The 23,158-nt window shown below is 38.5% G+C and overlaps 1 protein-coding gene across 4 annotated transcripts in view; it reads right to left on the reverse strand.

Annotated features, from left to right (window-relative positions):
* vegfc (vascular endothelial growth factor c) overlaps positions 1-23,158 on the reverse strand; it is a 56,405-nt gene that overhangs the window by 29,807 nt on the left and 3,440 nt on the right. For 3 of the 4 annotated variants that reach the window (XM_061880862.1, XM_061880864.1, XM_061880865.1), the window contains exons 2-4: positions 15,056-15,275; positions 10,532-10,722; positions 1,660-1,799 (exon numbers count right to left, since the gene is read on the reverse strand). In XM_061880862.1, coding sequence (XP_061736846.1) covers positions 1,660-1,799; positions 10,532-10,722; positions 15,056-15,275 — 551 coding nt within the window. The remainder of the gene's footprint in view (positions 1-1,659; positions 1,800-10,531; positions 10,723-15,055; positions 15,276-23,158) is intronic. The other variant, XM_061880863.1, reaches the window with a different exon arrangement.

Genomic DNA, 23,158 nt, shown 5'->3' on the forward strand with positions numbered 1-23,158 from the left:
CAGAAACAGTCATTTCCATTCAAACCTCTCCACCAAAAAGCTCTTTACCAAAATGAGCAAGACCAAAACGCTGTCAAAAGGACCACAGAGACAATATTGCAGACCTCCATAAGACTGTAGACTTAGGCTGACTCTTATGAAGATGGGCAAACGTTTAAAAAACATGTTTGCCCATTGGGCGTATTTGTAATAAGATCATTATCACTTCTCTTTTCCAATTCCAGATTCACATTGTCTCACTACAGCAGGAATACAAACATAAAAAACCTTATTCGTGAAAGAAAATGCTTAGTTGAATACTGTATTTTTTGTAACAATGCTTTGTGCCACATTTGATCAACATTGGAAAAACATTTTTTTCATCTTTTAACCCCTTAATCCTTGGGTTTGAGAGGCTTGCAAAACATAAAACGAAATAATCATTTTCTCTGTGTGTACTGTACAAGGGATACATGTTAGATTTTCATGAGACTTTCATGGTTATAGATGTGAAAGTGTACATACATGTGTATAAAGCTGCTGACTTAGTGACTTGTATTGGTAGAGCCGGCTTGGACAATTTTTTTGACACGGTGGGCCCTAATTTAGAAGAAAAAAAACGTGTCTGGGGGCTGGTATATCTGATTTTTAGGAACACTAATACAAAACCTCACAATAATGGCTGATTGAATGATAAAAACGTTATGACAGACTGCCTTAAAAAACGTAATGGAATTTTTTTTTTTTTTACTGAAAGACACCCAGAATGTACATTAAAATAAAGAATGTGGGATTTACAACTATGAAGGATAAAACAGTGAATATTGACAACAGATGAACGTCACACCCCCTCTCTATCGACATGTTTTACAATCAAGCGAACGCAATAAAAATGCTACAAACACAGCGAAATATGAACGCGAAGGATAAAAAAAAAAACACACCTACAATCTGATATATCACTAAGCTTTAGAACTTTGTTGTAAAAATCTCCTTCCGCGTCTGTCCCTGACACCCACATTTCAGGCTGGCTGCTCTGGAATCACTCTGTGGAATCGCTTCCCACCCACAGTGCTTGGTGCCTAGTCTGAACAGCTGTGACTTAGATTATCATATTAACTAATTAGGTTACCAAAGTAACCAATTAGATTACCATGGCAACTAGTATATCATGCAAAAGCGCAGATTTCAACCATTGAAATACTTTGTATAGTTCAAGAATTACAGTAATTTGAAAACATCACTGAACATCTTAATGGCAGCTAGAGTTTCCATCCTAAAGATCTAAAAAAAATATTTGGTAATGTCCGGGGGGCCAGATCATGGAAAAGCTCATTGGGCCGCATGTGGCCCCTGGGCCTTAATTTGCCAAGGTCTGTGGTAGAGGAATGATACTGATGATACTAATACTGTATGTGGCATTAGCGTTTTGTTTTATTAAAACATTCATGACATTTGCTTGTCTGTGACTGCTGGCTTGTTTTTCTAAGTGCCTTTATGTAAAATGTAATGATGCACAAACTCAATCGTGCTGCCCATCCTATAAAAGTACCATTCTTACCAATTGACTATGAACTGTTTTTTCAATGTTTAAAATGCATATATGTAAGTAACAACTTTGTGCCTTCTTCAAAAGCTGCAACAACCAATTTGAAGACAGTGATAACGTTTATAACATACTCAGTCAAGGATCTCCTGATGATGCTGTGGACTTGCTTGTAGATGTCAAGCTTGGACAAACAGCTACACTGCGTATGATTGGCCACACTGATCGTCACAGGCTTGGTGCCTTGGGTGACAGGTACGGTGATCTCAAAAATCTGCAGAATGAAATGGATCATTTAGGCAGACAATTATGCAAATGGACCACCAAACAAAAACTCAGTATCTAATGTAGATATCATGGTAAGGAAATAGATAATTGCTAACAATTGGAAGACAACCAATTTGCAAATACACGGTTTAATATAAATCTCAGTTTTAAGGTCATGGTTTGTTCGTTTTGGCAGTAGTATTGGGCAGTGGTTCTCAACCTTTTTTCAGTGATGTACCACCCCCTGTGAACATTTTTTTAATTCAAGTACCCCCTAATCAGAGCAAATATTTTTGGGTTGAAAAAAGGAGATACATAAGTAAAATACAGCACTATGTCATCAGTTTCTGATTTATTAAATTGTATAACAGCGCAAAATATTGCTCATTTGTAGTGGTCTTTCTTGAACTATTTGGAAAAAAAGATATACAAATAACTAAAAACTTGTTAAAAAATAAACAAGTGATTCAATTATAAATAAATATTTCTACACATAGAAGTAGTCATCAACTTAAAGTGCCCTCTTTGGGGATTGTAGTACAGATCCATCTGGATTCATGAACTTAATTCTAAACATTTCTTCACAAAAAAATACATCTTTAACATCAATATTTATGGAACAAAAATCTAGCTGTCAACACTGAATGTTGCATATTTGCATTTCTTTTCACAGTTTCTAAACTTACATTCATATTTTGTTGAACTGTTAGTCAATAAATATATTTATAAAGGATTTTTGAATTGTTGCTATTTTTAGAATATTTTTTAAAAAATCTCACGTACCCCTTGGCATACCTTCAAGTACCCCCAGGGGTACGCGTAACCCCATTTGAGAACCACTGGTATAGGGAACAAAATGCAATACATAAAACTGTTAAGCTTTTGCTCATACAGCGTTCATCATTTTGAATCAAACATAAAACAATGCAAACTGTTAATAGGTACAATACTCTAAAAATACTGTAGCAAATAGAACAATTTAAGAATGAAGTAATTTCACTTTTGATACAAAACCCAAAACCAGTGAAGTTGGCACATTTCGCAGATGTGTAAGTTACCCATGCCTTGGGCACTATTACACTCCCATACTATCACAGATGCTGGCTTTTGAACATTGCGTCTATAAAAATCCGGATAGTTCTTTCCCTCTTTGTTCGGGAGGACACAACGTCCAGTTTCCAAAAACAATTTGAAATGTGGACTCGTCAGACCACAGAACACTTTTCCACTTTGCATCAGGCCATCTTAGATGAGCTCGGGCCCAGCAAAGCTAGCGGCGTTTCCGGGTGTTGACGATAAATGGCTTTCACTTTGCATAGTACAGTTATAACTTGCACTTACAGATGTACAGACAAACTGTAGTTACTGACAGTGTTTTTTTTAAGTGTTCCTGAGCCCATGTGGTGATTGACAATAAACGGCTTTCACTTTGCATAGTAGTTGTAACTTGCACTTACAGATGTAGCGACAAACTGTAGTTACTGACAGTGTTTTTTTTAAGTGTTCCTGAGCCCTTGTGGTGATATCCTTTACACACTGATGACTCTTTTTGATGCTGTACCGCCTCAGGGTTCGAAGTTAAATGATAAATGATAAATGGGTTGTACTTGTATAGCGCTTTTCTACCTTCAAGGTACTCAAAGCGCTTTGACATTACTTCCACATTTACCCATTCACACACACATTCACACACTGATGGAGGGAGCTGCCATGCAAGGCGCCAACCAGCAACCATCAGGAGCAAGGGTGAAGTGTCTTGCTCAGGACACAACGGACGTGACGAGGTTGGTACTAGGTGGGATTTGAACCTGGGACCCTCGGGTTGCGCACGGCCACAGTCCCACTGCGCCACGCCGTCCCAAGTTCTGTAATATCATCGGTTACGTGCAGTGATTTTTCCAGATTCTCTGAACCCTTTGATGATATTACGGATCGTAGATGGTGAAATCCCTGAATTCCTTGCAATAAAATGTTGTTCTTATACAGTTCGACAATTTGCTAAAGCATTCCTCAGTCTTTTTTGACTTTTGTGCCAGCTTTTTTGAAACATATTGCAGGCATCAAATTCCAAATGAGGTTATATTTGCAAAAAATCATAACATTTTCCAGTTTGAACGTTAAGTATCTTGTCTTTGCAGTCAATTCAATTGAATATAGGTTAAAAAGGATTTGCAAATCATTGTATTCTGTTTTTATTTACAATTTACACAACGTGCCAACTTCACTGGTTTTGGGTTTTCTTTATACATGTACATACATTTATGTGTACACACACACACACACACACACACACACACACACACACACATACATACATACATACATACATACATACATACATACATACATACATACATACATACATACATACATACATACATACATACATACATACATACATACATACATACATACATACATACATACATACATACATACATACATACATACATACATACATACATACAGTGGAGCAAAAGAGTATTTAGTCAGCCACCGATTGTGCAAGTTCTCCCACTTAAAATGATGACATAGGTCTGTAATTTTCATCATAGGTACACTTCAACTGTGAGACAGAATACGAAAAAAAAATCCAGGAATGTGAATTCCTGGATTTTTGGTTTCATCTGACCACATGACATTCTACCAATCCTCTGCTGTATCATCCATTTATCCATTTTGGTATGAACTCAACTCGTCGTGTTTGGAGGAAGAAAACTGAGTTGCATCCCAAGAACACCATAACTACTGTGAAGCATGGGGGTGGAAACATCATACTTTGGGGCTGTTTTTCTGCTAAGGAGACAGGACGATTGATCCGTGTTAAGGAAAGAATGAATGGGGCCATGTATCATAAGATTTTGAGCCAAAACCTCCTTCCATCAGTGAGAGCTTTGAATGGTTGACCAAATACTTATTTTCCACCATATTTTAAAAATAAATTCTTTAAAATTCCTACAATGTGAATTCCTGGATTTTTTTTCAAATTCTGTCTCACAGTTGAAGTGTACTTATGATGAAAATTACAGACCTCAGTCATCATTTTAAGTGGTAGAAGTTGCACAAACGGTGGCTGACTAAATACTTTTTTGCCCCACTGTATACACACACGCATATATATATACACACGCATATATATATATATATACACACATACATATATATACACACACACACACACACACACACACACACACACACACACACATACATACATACATACATACATACATACATATATACATATATACATACATACATATATATATATATACATACATACATATATATATATATACATATATATATATATATACACACACACATATATACATATATATATATACACGTATACATATATATAAACATATATATATATATATATATACATATATATATCTATATATACAAACGTGTGTGTGTATATATATATATATACACATATACACACATGGATATACAAAGCACAAAATATACAACAAAACAGATGTAAAAATTTAAATAAAAATAACAAAATAATAAAAAACTAATGATTAGTGAAAAGCCTGATTAAAAAAGTGTGTCTTTAGCATTTTTTTTTTAAGGTTCTCAGACTCTCTGGTAAGCTGTTCCACAGATGGCGACTGTAGAGGCTAAATGCCGCCTCACCGTGGGTCTTTGTTCTGGTATTCAGTAAAGCTAAAGGGCCAGTGCCAGGGGACCTCAGGATCCTTGAGGGTTGATACAGTAAAGCAGGTCAGATACATAAGAATTACCATGAATTGATTTACGTGGACCCGGACTTTAACAAGTTGAAAACCTTATTCGGGTGTTACCATTTAGTGGTCAATTGTACGGAATATGTACTGTACGATCTACTAATAAAAGTTTCAATCAATCAATCAAAAAAGAAGGCACAAGGCATATAGGAGTCCTACACTACTACAACATGGGTGTTGTGGACCTCTGTGACAGCATGCTGAACTTCTGTTGCACGACAAGCAGTACCGAGAAATTAACCTTGCATGTGATTGCTCATTCCGTAGATGTTGTTGCCACAAATTCCTGGATGCACTACCGGTCTGACAGCATAGTGTTTAATTGATCAGCAAATATGACTTAACAGCTCCTGGACTTCTAACTGCATCAGGCAAATTACCTACTGAACGAACCTGTCCAGAATGGCCGCAGAGTGGTTAGAGTGTCCGCCCTGAGATCGGTAGGTTGTGAGTTCAAACACTGAGTCATACCAAGGACTATAAAAATGGTACCCATTACCTCCCTGCTTGGCACTCAGCATCAAGGGTTGGAATTGGGGGTTAAACCAACAAAAGTTATTCCCGGGTGCAGCCACTGCTCCTGCTCACTGCAGGAATATCTTTTGGTGATGGGTCAAATGCAGAGAATAATTTTGCCACATCTAGTGTGTGTGTGACAATCATGGGTACTTTGAGTTCAACTTTAAAAGTATGACCCACCATTCAAAAAAATTATTCCACCACAAGAAGAACTATAAAGAAAATATGGGGCTAGGCACATGACAGATTGTCATCATGCTACATTGAGGTGCAAAACATACCGTATTTTTCGGACCATAGGGCGCACCGCCGAGTAGCGGGTCTATTCAGGTCTATTTTCATACAAAATGTGCAGCGGATTATAGGGCACATTAACAGGTATGATGCATAGATTATGTTTTACAGACCATTTTCAAGTCGCTTTCTGACAGTCGCTTCAGGATGTGTCATTTTGTGGGCGGTCTTATTTATGTGGCTCACCTTCGATAGCGTCTTCTCCCCGTCATCTTTGTTGTAGCGGTGTAGCGTGCAAGGACGGGAGTGGAAGAAGTGTCAAAAGATGGAGCTAACTGTTTTAATGACATTCAGACTTTACTTCAATCAATAACAGAGCAGCATCTCCTCATCCGTAGCTCAATAGTGCAACAACTGTGCCCTGTGAAAAACCGTCCAACCGAAACTCTAATAACTGAAGTTCCTTTGGTGAATTATGTAAACTCACTAAATCGGTATGTTTTAGCGTTGTCATGGCGAGTTTACTGACAGAAGAAATAAGTAAGAACTTTACACTACTTTATATGACAAATGGAAACAGCGGAGGATGAACGTCCCATAACAAGAAAATAGACAAACGAAGAAGCTTATTGACAATGGTGTCAACACAGACTAGAAAGGCGGACTCACACAAATTTTCAGGACTCATTCAGATCCACAATAATACTCGTATGTTGAAGCACAGTACAATCCATCAAGCGGGGAGTCTTCATACCTTACCAAAGTTGTACTAAATCATTTTGATAGAGTTTTGAGCGCCGTGTGTAATGTTCTAAATTTTCAATGGAACATATACAATTTTGGTGTTGTTTATTTGAGTCATATTGCAGTCTACACATATCTCTTATATGTGACTGCCATCTAGCGGTCACACTTATGTCACCATTTACCAAATAAAATAGCTTCAAGGTCGGTAAGCACAACCAAAATTATTTCGTTAGGAACATTCGGCACACCGGTTTATGAGGCGCAATGTCGAGTTTCGAGAAAATTATAAGAGTTTAAGTCCGCCTTATAGTCCGAAAAATACAGTGCAATACATGCGATGCATCGGTCAGAGGTTTATCTCTCTACGTGAATAAAAAATGGCCACGCACGGAGAAAAATATGACACTTGTGGTGTTACAATTATTGTTGGCCAATTTCTGTGGAAAAGTTTGTGATAGTCAGATCACAATCAATTATTACAAAAAAATGGTCATGCGTGACTCAAACCTGACAACTTGGTTGTTTTGTTGGCAGGCGAGGCTATTGCTGCAGCTACTGTTAACTATGTATGTCCATAGTATACACAATGCAAAGTGACCCCTTTAAGTTGATATCACCACAATTGAAGCAAATAAACTGCATTTCTCACAAGGTTTAACATCACAGACAAAAAAAACATTCTAACGCTAAGCTTGCTTGAAACAACAGAAGAAAAAGTCCATAGCTCACTTTGACATGTAGATAAATAGGAATGTAGAGAGACAATGATATTACAACACCAGCTGTAACTGGTGTGATCCGATGCTGTCTGTTATGTGCCAGACGGTCACAGAAAAGGGTGGATTGATCCATAAATTGATGCTGTTGGTACTAAGGGTAGTACTGCACAGTATATGATTGATATAGTTATTAAATCGATATTACATTTTTCACAAAATCCATTTTTTATTGCTTTTGTCAAAAAGTTCAAGGAGTAAGTCCCTGGGCACAGGACTATTTTCACTTTGTATTGGTGAATTTTTAAACAAATGTATGAAATGAAAGAAAATAATGAAATATTTACATTTTCAGTGGTTTTCAAAAGTACCATCTCAGAAGAAAATTTACTCTCCAAGGACCACCCTAAAAGGGAACTGCGCTTTTTTTAGAATTTTGTTTGTCGTTCACAATCATTATGAAACACATGACGATGGATGGATAATTTTTTTTAACGCATTCTAATTTGTAGATAATCGTAAATTAAAGTCAGCCAACAGCGGAACCAACAGGAGCTCCACTTTTTCTTCCATAAAATCTGATAAATAACCATTCAAAAAGCGCCAACAATGCTCCGTTTACATTTCGTGACTTGAATATTAACCAAGTATTAGAGATATTGTTATTATAAGCGCTAACGCAGACAAACTAATGCGGCGACGTGATCACTTCTGTGTGTGCCAATGTTTACTTCGTATCCGTTTACTTGCTTATTTTCTCCCTGTACGTTTATTCTAGATCATAAATCATGCCTCTTACCTGTGAAGTAGATGGCTGAGGATTAATCGGACAAGTTGGGACACTTTGACAGTCATTTAGGGCCTGGAACTGGCAAGAATGACAGAAAAGTGCTTGCCCCGCCCACCCCGTTTCTCCGCAAGGATTATGAGACATTTTTCATCTCGCTGGGAATATATGATGAACATCCAAGCAGTCGGCATCCCAATGACAGCAGACCTTGTACAGTAAGTTATGTTTTATAATGTACGTTGGCTCTCAAAGTCTGCAGTGATTAATAATCAAGGTTGAAAAAAAAAGACGGAAACATTGTGATGCGTTTTTTTAAATCCTTAAAATGATCACAATATGTAAGTATTACATTTTTTTATAAATATGCCCATTACTAAATTACAAATATACTTACATCATGTACGTAAAACCCTAATGGAGGTGTTTGGGTGTTTTTTTAGGGGCTCTATAGGCAGAATTGAACAGCTCCCATAAACTCCAATGTAAGCAGACTTGGCTTTTTTTTAAATATTTAGTATACATAAAAAAATAAATCCATCCATCGTTATGTATTTCATAAGGATTGTGAACAATAGGCACATTTGAAAAAAAAAAGTGCAGTTCCCCTTTAATGGCCAACATTAATATACAGTAGCGTAGTAGGCCCAAGTAGTCATTAAAAACAAAGCAGATGTTTTTTTGACAAGTATATTTAATTATTTTGGCCACTGCAACATTACACGCAGTTTGAACAGTAACACTCTTCGAATATAGGAATATAAAAAAACTGTACATTAATCAAGTACCACTGGTGGTACACATAGCAGTTTGAGAATTACTCGTTTAAAAACATTTAGTTAATTTGGTTACAATACCTTCATTTGTTTTTCTGTTGATTATAATTGTGATTAAAAATCCATCCATCCATCCATCCATTTTCTACCGTTTGTCCCTTTCAGGGTAGTGGGGTTTGCTGGAGCCTTTCTCAGCAAAATTTAAAAGTAAAATCATTCAGTGATCCTAAATATTTGAAAGTATTTTGTGGGGAAGGTGTGGCGCACTTGGGAGAGTGGCCGTGCCAGCAACCTGAGGGTTCCTGGTTCAATCCCCACCTTCTACCAACCACGTCACGTCCATTGTGTCCTTGAGCAAGACACTTCACCCTTGGTCCGGATGGGTTGTGGTTAGAGCCTTGCATGGCAGCTCCCGCCATCAGTGTGTGAATGTGGAAATAGTGTCAAAGCGCTTTGAGTACCTTGAAGGTAGAAAAGCGCTATACAAGTATAACCCATTTACCATGTATTGGTATATATGTACCACTTCCTAGTTGTTCACTTTCTAAAAAGTGATTTTATGGCTCTTTTTTCAGATCATATGGTACAATTTATAGTTAATACAAGTGAGCGTATCAGCTGATCTCACAGATGATTGGTAGCGGAATTTGCAGCTTAAAACCCTGATCAAAACACCCATAGATGCCACCGTAGAAAAGGAGCCTCTAAGTGCTCTGTGAGCTGCAAATTAGAAATACCTTTTCACAACAGCACACTGTAATGCACGAGCACTTGAAAAAGGCATCAAGGGTGAGTCTCCAAGATGGAGGAGGAAGTAAAATGAGTCTTTAGTAATTTTATTTTGTACACCTGAACACACCAAAAAATTGTTGGGTGTGTTTTTGGGGAATTTGTTTGAAAAATATAAATTCTTGCATACATACATTAAATCTACAGGTTAATTAATTAAGTATAATAATAATGACAAATAGATGGATTAATCAATTGAAAAAATAATTATGTCTGTGTAAAATTCCAATGACACCGAATATTTGATTAAAATATATATAATTTTTCCCCAGTTTTCTGAAGGTTATAATAATTAATGACAAAGACGGATACTTGTGTGTGTCGAATTAAGTTTGGCAATATGGATTTGCAAATTGACATACTTGCATTTGTGAAAATCTCTCTCTTAGTTGGGTGTAGATGCATTTACTCACAGATTTGCTGAGGTAACCAGTGGAGATATTCCTGCATTGTTTGTCCTCTGAGTGGCAGCATCCTCCACATCTGTAGACGGACACACATGGTGGTTTATAGAAGATGTTGGTGGGTGCACCAAACTCCCTGCCCACGTCGACACACACTTCCCTGGGTATGCACTGGGTCTTTCGCCATTCTGACTCTATACCTGCACACACACAGTATCCAAACCACCGCAGTTTATCAATGGGCGGCTCTGGGGTGTCCCCCCTCACTTTAATATCCAGAGACTACAAATATAAATTAAAAATACCTTTATTCTCACAAGTGAATCTATCGACAACCCTATGTTACTGTAGTTGCAACATTTCCCCTATCATTTTAGTAGGTAATTGTATTAGGGAATTTGGAACTAACACCCTAACGGGACAAGCGGTAGGAAATAGATGGATGGATGTCTTTATTTGGATCCTTGAATGTGCATGGGAGTTTGACCAACCAGTCTACAAGTTTTTTGTGGACTTGGAGAAGGCATTTGACCATGTCCCTCAGGAAGTCCTGCAGAGATTGCTCAGAGAGTATGAGGAAACAGACCGCTTAATTGTGACGGTCCACTCCCTGTGTGATTGTGTCAGAACTTGGTCCGCATTGCCAGTAGTAAGTTGGATGTTACAGCTCAAGCACCTACCTACCGCCAGACATTCTTCTGTGGGCTACTCTGAGCGTGCCTCTGGGCACACCGACGGGCGCTCCTCTTCTGCCGTGGCTGCACTTTTTCAGCAATTAACACACCAACTGATGAAAACGCCATGTCCTTTTTAAGCCAGCGGGTCCTGCGTTCCAGTCCCAGAATGTGGCTACCTGTATAGTATAGTAAGCCCACACGTCTCTAGCTCCTTTTTCATGTGCCTACTCACTGTGTTTCCCCTCCTTTGTGCTCATTGTGTCATGTCCTGTGTGGTCATCCCGCAGCTCCTCTTTGTTCCCTGGATTCGAGCTGTGTGTCTCGTCTCCCCGGATTCCCTCTGGTCTTCTTGCTGCCTTCCCTCATCTTGACCTCTTGCGTGGATACGGACTCTGATGCCACGCTCCTGCCGTCAACCTCTTGCTTGTCCTCAAACCTCCGAGCCTGCCTTGCCTCTTCTGCACTTCCACATCTCTCACAACACGCACCTTCAACATTGTACGGTTAACACACCAGTTTACCGCATTACATAGTCACACACCACATATTTCGTTTACTTACACGTCACACGCTTGTGGTAATAAACACGCCTAAGGCTAAAATACGTCTCTGTCTCAGTGCCATCTCTTTCTCCGCTGCACCATTACATTTGGCCCGATTCCAGTGAGAGTTGAACTATGCCTGGGCTGCCTTTTGTCTGTTTACAACTTTTATTGACATCATTTCTAGGCGCAGTCAGGTGGCAGCAGGATTTAAGTATTTGCCTTTTGTGGATGGTGTGGTCCTGCTGGCTTCATCTGGCCAGGATCTTCAGCTCTCACTTGATCGGTTCGCAGCAGGGTGTGAAGTGACTGGGATGAAAATCAGCCCTTCCAAGTTTCTTGCCCGGAAAAGGCTAGAGTGCCATCTTTGGGTTAGGAAAGAGGTCCTGCCCAAGTGGAGGAGTTCAAGTACCTCAGGGTCTTGTTCACGAGTGAAGGAAGACTGTATCGTGAGATTGACAGGCGGATAGGTTCTGCGTCTGCACTTTGCGGACTCTGCATCGGTCTGTCAGGGTGAAGAAGGAGCGAGACAAAGCTCTCAATTTACCGGTCGATCTACATCCCTATCCTCAACTACGGTCATGAGCTTTGGGTTATGACCGAAAAGGACATGACCAAACGTATTTATACAAAATCTAGCAACACACCAACACGCAGTTGACATTTTTTTTTATTTATTATTTTCATTAAATCATGTTTGTTCTTTTTTTGATGAGCTGTTAAAAACAAGTATAATTAATTTCGTGTAATGAAATGTATTTTCATTTGTATTAATGATGGAAAATGATGTGTGCATCTGCAATTATCGCGATTAATTTTAAGTTGACTATGAACAAAATGCGAAAAATTGTGATTAAATATTTTAATCTTTTGACATCCCTTGTACCATCACATAAAACATGTTTAATGAATATTTCAGGAACAAAATGTTTTTTATCCACAAACTCAAAAATGATTTGAACAAAAAGTGTCTGCAGAGTTTTTAGTACATGTATCAAATGAGTTGAATCTTTGCAGACACTTAAACATAAAGTCATTATAAAAAAACATTTAGATATAAAAATGTTTTTTTTCCCAGATTAAATTAGTCAGCGTGTTTATTCTCCCATTTGGGACAAATACTGAAGTTCAGTCACATTGACGTTCTGTCTGTAACTGCCTGCAAGTCCGCATACGGGTCAGGATTAATGGTGAACTGCAGCAGGTAATGAAACTAAAATCTTGTCACTAAAACCACTGCTCCTTTTAAATGTCATGGTTCAACTTCTATATTAGTGGTAGTCATATTCTTTATTTTATTCTTCTGGGCTGCAGTTCAAGCTGTGTAAGGGGAAGAGGAACAATGCTGACTGAACATTCATTACGTCGTGACGAACCTGACTTTCGCGACAGTGGAACAGGATAGTAGCGCACACGGACACTTTCACACAGACACACGTAAGTGTACACAAATACACACATTCACAGACACACACATGATCACGGTCAATAAAAGGTGGATTGTTCCATCCAGGATAATCCTAAGCATCATTGCTTCCCTATTGTTTACTAATGCAGAAACTTCCATCCATCCATCCATTTTCTACCACTTATTCCCTTTGGGGTCGCGGGGGTCGCTGGTGCCTATCTCAGCTACAATCGGGCGGAGGGCGGGGTACACCCTGGACAAGTCACCACCTCATCGCAGGGCCTAATGCAGAAAATTCTAACAGATATTTCCGCCATGTTTGATCAAGGAAATATGCTAACAGCTGATAACCGTGATCAAACTCAAATGAATCGTGTTTAACAATTACGATCATATAATCGCCCGGCTTTACTATAAAGATATTAAAATTTCAGAATTTTATGATAGGTTTCAGTGACGGGCCGTGCGTTTCCCACCTAGGCCTTCAGTGATGTCTGACTTCAATGATTACCTTGCAAATCAATGATGTCAACACATGACCATTCCTGGAGTAATACTATACAGGAACACATTTTCGCACTACTCAACAGTGTACAAAATGGGTTATTTACATGGCACACTTAAAAATTAATAAACCCGCATCAGCAATTACAACCTATATTATGTGGTACTGTCAAAATTTAAATTGAAAAAAACATGTTAAACGTCAATTTTTATTTTTTTTTAACTCACTATTTGTGACACCCGTCTGACGCCGTATAAGCCAGTGGTACCCCTCATCAATTTGAGTGGAAATGGCGGGCATCGTCTCACAAGATGTAGTTTCTCTTTAAATATCTTTCTTGAAAATGGCCTTGCAAATATATATCTGCCACCTAATCACCATTTTGTTCTTCTTTGTGGGTCAACAATTCCTGCATCCACAAGTGAGTATCCAATCACAGTCTCGTTAACATCAGGCGACCTAGATAGGCTACTGTCCACAACTTGTGATCTGATTGGCTATCACAACTGTATATTAAAAGTTAAAGTTAAAGTTAAAGCACCAATGATTGTCACACACACACTAGATGTGGCGAAATTATTCTCTGCATTTAACCCATCATCCTTGATCACCCCCTGGGAGGTGAGGGGAGTAGTGGGCAGCAGCGGTGCCACGCCCGGGAATCATTTTTAGTGATTTAACCCCCAATTCCAAGCCTTAATGCTGAGTGCCAAGCAGGGAGGTAATGGGTCCCATTTTCATAGTCTTTGGTATGACTCGGTCGGGGTTTGAACTCACGACCTACCGATCTCAGGGCGGAAACTCTAACAGCTAGGCCACTGAGTAGTATCAACTCTTTGTGTTCTCAAATTCATCCACTAAAGGTCCCAGTGAGTATCCAATCACAGGATGCATAAATGTCACATTCAAGGTGAGGCCAGCTAGAAGGCCTTACTGACAACTTGTGATCTAAATGGCTATTGCAACTGTATATCACCTGTATGTGTACGTTTACTTACAGTGCACAGACGCCTGCATTGTTGATTCTAAAGGCCACGGGCAGATTTAGTACAGCATGGCAATTTAAACTAGCTGAATTCTAATTGGATACAAACTGTTACCTAAAAACAACAGCACTGGAAGCAGAATAAGATATTTACAGGAAGACAATATGAACACTTTTAGATATTTAGGGAACGTAATTTAAAAAACACTTATCTTTTATTATGATCATGATTTCTAGTTACGTTAGGCACACCACTGGTAGGTTTAGCCTAACAGTGTGACTGTAAAAACGGAAAATAACATTAACTCAAGGTTATACATTCAATTTGTATTCAATTGAGGGAAATAATCTTAAAACCAAACATGACCTTGCACTTGGGAAAGAAACAGAAGCAGGAGAGCAAACCTGGAACATACTTTTGAGAACATCCAAGTTCATGAAGGCAGCAGCAAATGTTGTCTCATCTGTTCCTGCAAATGGGCTGAGACGGTGAGACAGTTTGGACACAGCAGCAAACGGTAGTTTGGATCTACACTTTAGGGCAGCCCAGTATAAAGGGTAGATGAGACGCATTAGTTCATCAACACTGGAAGCTGAGCGCAACCTATGTTCCATGTCTGGCAATGGTGAAGAGTCCTGAAACAAGCAAGAGAAAATACAAGTATTTCAAGTCTATTGTAGAGGATATGCAGAGGTTACAAATAGATAAAAATGTCACTACAACTTCTAATGGAATGCCTTGTAAGTTGGCAAACCTCAGCGGCAGCTCGTTGTACAAGTGAATTTAATTCAAGTCCGGAACCAGCTTGCATGTTCCCTTTTGTTTCTGTTTAGTGAATTTTGCCTTGGATTTTATAGTCAATTTCTGTCTCTTTGACTCCCTTTCCACCACTAACTGCTCCAAATGCAAAAATCATAAAGAGTACAAACAATGATTATTCTATTAGCTAACTTCCTTTATCTGAATAGCCATTTGTGATTTACAACATGAAACAGGGCTGGGCGATACATCGATATACGCGATATATCGCAGGTTTGTCTCTGTGCGATATAGAAAAGGACTATATCGCGATATTCGAGTATACGTTCTCACGCAGTTGTTTTTCGCTGCGGGCATTACACTACAGGCTCTTCCCACTCCTTGGGTCTCCTTCTCACAGTGTAAGCGCACTTTCTCACATACGTCACATTATACGTCACACATACGTATACGCCCGCGCGGAGCAGAGAGGTAGCAGCACGGGTAACGTTAGCTGTGATGCTAGCGAAGCCGTGTGAGTGGTAATACGAGAAAAAGAAAGTGCGAATCTGCTAACAAATGAAGAAAGAATTAATTCTCAAGAAAAAAAGCACGGGGTCCATTGTCTGGTTTTCCAGTTTGAACATTAAGTATCTTGTCTTTGCAGTCTATTCAATTGAATACAAGTTGAAAAGGATTTGCAAATTATTGTATTCTGTTTTTATTTACGATTTACACAGCGTGCCAACTTCACTGGTTTTCGGGTTTGTACATTAACTAACATTGATGTGTCTATGTGTCCTTGGGCAAGACACTGCACCCACCCTGCCTTTGCTGTATAAATGTTAATGAATGCTGGGTCATAGTCGGAGAGGCATTGGCGTGAATTGGCAGCCATCGTTCTGTCTGTCCAGCTCAAGGCAGCTGCGGCTACAAATAGAGTCAACCATCACCAATGTGTGACTGAATGAAAAATGGGTTTTAGTGGAAAGCATTTTGGCGATATGAATCAATCCGAGCAATATTATGGTGGTGAAAGTGGATAACATTGAAGAATGCCTGTAGCTCTACAGAGGAAAGAACACCACCACACCCGTCATTAATAATGCTGGCCAACAGGAAACACAAAAGAGTGCAGTTAAAACCGTGAAGAAAGTTGGAAGGAACAAATGTCTTTGCTGCATGGGCTTCCCGTCTGCTTCAGGGTGGATTTTAAAGTTATATTAGTTTTAAATGCCTTAATGACCTTGCGCCTTCTTATCTATCTGACCTGCTGTACCATATCAACCCTCACGGATCCTGAGGTCCTCTGGCACTGGCCTTTTAGCTTTACTGAATAACAGAACAAAGACCCACGGTGAGGCGGCATTTAGCCACTACAGCCCCCACCTGTGAAACAGTTTACCAGAGAGCCTCAGGACTTTTTTTGGATAAAGACACACATTTTTAATCTGGCTTTTTACTGATAATCTTAAACTCTTATGCTTTTTTTATTATTTTATTGTGTTGTTTTCTACCTAAATCACTAATATTACCGTGTTTTCCGGACTACAAGGCGCACTTAAAATACTTTTTTTTTTTTGTCAAAACTCGACAGTGCGCCGTATAACCCGGTATGCCTAATGTAAGGAATAAGTTTAATTGAGTTCACCCACCTCGAAGCTATTTTATTTGGTACATGGTTTAATGATAAGTGTGACCAGTAGATGGCAGACACACATAAGAGATAAGTGTAGGCTGCACCGATTGATGTGCTACAACATGAGTATTATTATGGTGTGCCTTTTAAGTGAAGACATTATCTGGCGTTTTGTTTTGCAATATTATGCAAAAGCAAATTTTCTTACTCTCTGGTTCCTGCTTATCTGTATTTGGGATCTGCATGAAATTTAGAAAAATTGCACAGGTCCGCCTTTGTAGTCCGTGCCAAAACCATAGTCGATAAGCTTCTTCTTTTTCTCCTTTTTCCTCTATTTTCTCATTATAGTGCATTCATCCTCCGCTGTTGCCATTTGTAATATAAAGTAGTGTAAAGTTCTAACTTATATCTGTCCGTAAACTCGCCATGAAAGCGCTAAAACATACCAATGTAATGAGTTTACATTATTCACCCAATGAACTAAGTTCCGGTCGGATGTTTTTTCACGGGACACATTTCCGAAGTTGCTCCAAAACCTGTATGTACCATTCAGCATTAAATGTGCCTTCACAGATGTGTTAGCTACCCATGTCTTGTTCACTAATACTTAACTTAAGCGCCAATAACAGTCTGGATAGATCTTTTCCTCTATGTTACGGAAGACACGACACTCCACATAACACTTTTACACTTTGCATCAGTCCATCTTAGATGAGCTCAGGCCCAGCGAAGACGGCGGCCTTTCTGGATGTTTTTGATAAATGGCTTTGGCTTTGCATTGTATAGTTTTAACTTGCACTTACAGATGTAGCGATGAACTATAGTTACTGACAGTGGTTTTCTAAAGTGTTCCTAAACCCATGTGGTGATATCCTTTACATATTGAGGTCGGTTTTTGATGCAGTACCGCCTATGGGACCCAAGGTCACGGACATTCGATGTTACGTGCAGTGATTTCTCTAGATTCTCTGAACCTTTTGATGATATTATGGACCGTAGATTGTGAAATGCCTAAATTCCCTGAAATAGCTCATTGAAAAATGTTGTTCTTACACTGTAGGACAATTTGCATTTGTTCACAAAGTGGTGACCCCTGCCCCATCTTTGTTTGTGAATGACTGAGCATTTCATGGAAGCTGCTTTTCTACCCAATCATGACACTCACCTATTCCCAGTTAGCGTGTTCACCTGTGGGACGTTCCAAATAAGTGTTTGATGAGCAATCCTCAACTTCCTCAGTCTTGTGTGAACGTTTTTTTGAAACATGTTGCAGGCATCAAATTCCAAATAAGCTAACATTGGCAAAAAATAACATTTTTCAGTTTGAACATTAAGTGTCTTGTCTTTGCAGTCTATTCAATTGAATATGGGATTTGAAATGATTTGCAAATCATTATATTTTGTTTTTATTTACAATTTACACAACATGCCAACTTCACTGGTTTTGGGTTTAGGAGTAAAACCAGTTAATCGTTGCATCCTTAGTTCAGAACAGACAATACAATTAAATGTGAGAAAAAAACATTTTGCTTTCATTACAACTTCTGTTTGTCACAGACAGCTGACTGGAGAAGTTTCCAAACATTTAAACACAGAATTTTAACTACTGGAGTAAACCCACAGAAGCATGGAGAGAACATACAAACAAGCATAGATTCGAACTTACAACCACCTAGCTGGGAATCTGGCTGTGAGGCAGCTCTGCTAAACACTTGCAACGCTCTGCTGCCAACACTGAATGGTCAAATCAAACCGATATCATTAGGTCACTCGGGCATGTTTTTGCCCTAAATGTCAGAAACAGAAGCCATGAGAGTGGCAAGAGGGCCCGACATCCACATTGTTCACGAGTGAAGTGCATGTGTGTGTTATTTTTGCAAAGTTAGGTTTAGGGCTTAAAGAGGCAGATGAGAAAACTTAAAGCCCTACTGAAATGAGATTTTCTTATTTAAACAGGGATAGTTGATCCATTCTATGTGTCATACTTGATCATTTCGCGATATTCCCATATTTTTGCTGAAAGGATTTAGTAGAGAACATCCACGATAAATTTCACAGCTTTCGGTGCTAAGAGAAAAGCCCTGCCTCTACCGGAAGTCGCAGACGATGACGTCACATGTTTGATGGCTCCTCACATATTCACATTGTTTTTAATGGGAGCCTCCAACAAAAAGTGCTATTCGGACCGAGAAAACGACAATTTCCCCATTAATTTGAGCGAGGATGAAAGATTCATGTTTGAGGATATTGATAGCGACGGACTAGAGAAAAATTCAATAAATAAAAATGTTAAAAAAAAAAAAAAACGCGATTGTATTGGGATGGATTCCGATGTTTTTAGACGCATTTACTAGGTTAATTCTGGGAAATCCCTTATCTTTCTATTGTGTTGCTAGTGTTTTAGTGAGTTTAATATTACCTGATAGTCGGAAGGGTGTCTTGACGCGCAGTGTCTCAGGGGAGTCGACGGCAGCTATGGACGGCACAAGCTCATCTTTTCTCCGGTAAGAACTGACTTTTTAACCACAATTTTCTCACCGAAACCTGCTGGTTGACATGTGGTCGGGATCCATGTTCTCTTCACCACGTTCTGATCCATAGGAAAGTTTCACCTCCAGGAATTTTAAACAAGGAATCACCGTGTGTTTGTGTGGCTAATGGCTAAAGCTTCCCAATTCCATCTTTCTACTGTGACTTCTCCAATATAAATTGCAAAAGATTCAGCAACACAGATGTCCAAAATACTGTGTAATTATGCCGTTAAAGCAGACGCATTTAGCTGTGTGTGTGCGCAGCGCTCATACTTCCTAAAAACCTGTGACGTCTTGCGTACACGTCATCATTACCAGACGTTTCAAAGACGAAACTCCCGGGAAATTTAAAATTGTAATTTAGTAAACTAAAAAGGCCGTATTTGCATGTGTTGCAATGTTAATATTTCATCATTGAAATATAAACTATCAGACTGCGTAGTGGGTAGCAGTGGGTTTCAGTAGGCCTTTAAAATGTACATTCTTCAAATGGCTGGAATCTGCTGCTTTCTTCTTAAATTATGTAATAATGTTCATCAGTCAACTCATTGGTGTTAATTTTTAATCTATCAAGATAAAAAAATACATCAAAATCAGATTACAGTATGTCATTTAAGGAGTTTGATTATTTTCCTCGACTGATGAACAAACATCATATGGTTTATTTTGTACATATGTAGCAGCGCTTTATAAATATAATTCACAATCATCTACAAATAATTGCTATTGCGACATCCAGTGGACACATTTAGAACAAAAGTTTCTTTCATTCAAAAATTTTAGGTTAATTTTTATACTTAGAAAACTCATCCCGCGGGCCGTATGACACCTGTTTATGGGCCTGATCCGGCCCTCTGGCCGTATGTTTGATACCCCTGTTCTAAAGGCTCCTTGAAGTGCACTGCCAGAAAAATCGAACCTTATATGGTCCTGTTGGAACAATCGGTGTTCCAACAGGACCATATAAGGTTCGATTTTTTTGTGTACAATTTTTAGCGGTCGAGCTCAGGGGTCGGCAACCTTTACTTTAAAAACAGCCATTTTGCACCACCTCTATCACTTAAGAAAAATAGTCCAAGGTAGGGTTGCGTAAAATAAATGATTTTGGTTATATCCATCCATCCGTTATAAACAATCTGAATTTGGCCGACAATAAAGCTACAGTATTGATACCATCGTTAAATCGTGATAATGCATGTTTGACATTTTAGCTATGTGCCACAAATTTAAAAACAACAAAATAATGAGCGCATCCTCAACGCACTTTAGCATCCTCGCTAGCAGCTAATTTTCCTCCACAGTCAACTTTTAAATCACTAATTCTTGCTTCCGCGGCAGCAAATAAAGTATGTTTCTTACATGTATTAATATTACTGGAAGATATAAAGACAAAGAATAGCTAAACATGATACAAAACAAACTATACAAGCTATTGAACGCAAATATGGGTGGGTGGGTGGATATTTTTACACTTACAAGTTTCAGTTAATAGTATTCTATCTTTGTTTGTTGTTATTTATACTTTCTGAATAAATGATGCCCATCAATCCTTTCATTTCCTATCATTTATTCCCTTCGGGGTTGCGGGGGGCGCTGGAGCCTATCTCAGATGTGATAATGTTTATTATAATCATAGGTAAAAATTGAGTCTGGCAGTTTTAAAATGCTCCCATTGGTGTTAATTTCTTATCTATCACAAGATAACATCAAATTACAGGATGTTATTCATGTAATTTACTCATTTTCCTCAACTGATGTACTAACACTATGTTGTTCATTTTGTGCATATGTAGCATTATCATCAACAATCAATCAATCAAAGTTTACTTGTATAGCCCTAAATCATGAGTGTCTCAAAGGGCTGCACAAGCCACAGCAACATCCTCAGGTCAGACCCCATATCAGGGCAAGAAAAAAACTCAACCCAATGGGATAACAATGAGAAACCTTGGAGGGGACCGCAGATGGACGGTGCAATGGACGGGCAATATGCACATTTGTATAGTTCGGAGTTGATGCCTCGTTTTAGCGCAGATGTGGAGGGGACCACATCTGCGTCGAGGGTTTATCATTGTATTCCATTGGGTTGAGTTTTTTCTTGCCCTGATGTGGGATCTGAGCCGAGAATGTCGTTTTGACTTGTGCAGCCCTTTAAAGACACTTGTGATTAAGGGTTGTATAAATAAACTTTGATTGATTGATTGAGGCCCACATGGTTACTCCATTAAATTGTATGGGACTTTTACCAATAAGTTGAAGAATCGCTTAAACAAAAAAAGCTCCTTGCATCATCATTGCTTCATTGTCTACCAAAGTTGTACTAAAACATTTTAATAGATTTTTGAGCATTGTGTGTAATGTTCAATATTTTCAATGTAATATATAAAATGTTGGTGTTGTTTACTTGAGTCATATTGCAGTCTATCTCTTATGTTTGACTGCCATCTGGTAACACTTATCATTAAACCATGTACCAAATAAAATTGCTTGGAGGTCGGCAAGCAAAACCAGAAATTACTACGTCCATGAGGCGCATCGGATTATAAGGCTCACTGTTGAGTTTTGAGGGAAAAAAAGGATTTTAAGTGTGCCTTATAGTCCGGAAAATACGGTATATGGACCCAACTTCGTTAGGCAAGCTTTGGTGTCAATGCTCCCCTTTCCCTTTCCTTTTCGTCTTGTCTCTTTTCTTGTTTTCTTGATTTTTTAATTTAATCTGTGCATGAGTTGACGATTTATAATATAATAGAGGGGAAAAAACGGTCTATGAAGCATGTTTGTATGCAAACTACATACACTGGAGATGGAATCTATGTGCATACTATGCCAGTTTTAAACTGTCTTGTTCCAATTATAGTTTTCTGAAAACTCAATAAAAATAATTTGACATAAACACATTACTGTCCGAGCAACTAAAATATTAAATTGTGCATATACAAGTTGTGCTCTGTTAGAACTGAGTGGTTTATGTGTACCACGAGAAATTACATTTTTTTCCAACAGTCAGTAAACTCAAGCGGCGTCACATAAAACGGCAGTGAAGTGACTAACACTAGTTTTTCCTTTATTGTAGAAAACATTGTTAGAACCTTTATATGTCTTTTATGAAAAAAACTTCCTGTAGTGTGCTTTTCTTCTCAAAGAACACGCATAGAACACACACATTTATGGTTTGCACATACTATTTAGCATTTATTTAATTACTTGGATCTTAGTGAATCAGACCGTTTGTCTTTTGTACACATATGTGTGTTCATTGCGGGAGGTACTAAATCCAAAACCAGTGAAGTTGGCACATTGTATACATCGTAAATAAAAACAGAATACAATGATTTGCAAATCCTTTTCAACCTACATTGGAATAGACTGCAAAGACAAGACACTTGATGTTCAAACTAGAAAATCTTATTTTTTGCAATTAGCTCATCTGGAAATTGATGCCTACAACATGTTTAAAAAAAGTTGGTGCAAGTGTCAAATAAGACAGAGAAAGTTGGAGAATGCTCATCAAATACTTATTTGGAAAATCCCACAGGTGAACAGGCTAATTTGGAACAACTGGTTGTCATTATTGGCTATAAAGCAGCTTCCATGAAATGCTCAGTCACCA

The sequence above is a fragment of the Nerophis ophidion genome, linkage group LG20, assembly GCF_033978795.1.
Source record: "Nerophis ophidion isolate RoL-2023_Sa linkage group LG20, RoL_Noph_v1.0, whole genome shotgun sequence".
NCBI lineage: Eukaryota > Metazoa > Chordata > Actinopteri > Syngnathiformes > Syngnathidae > Nerophis > Nerophis ophidion.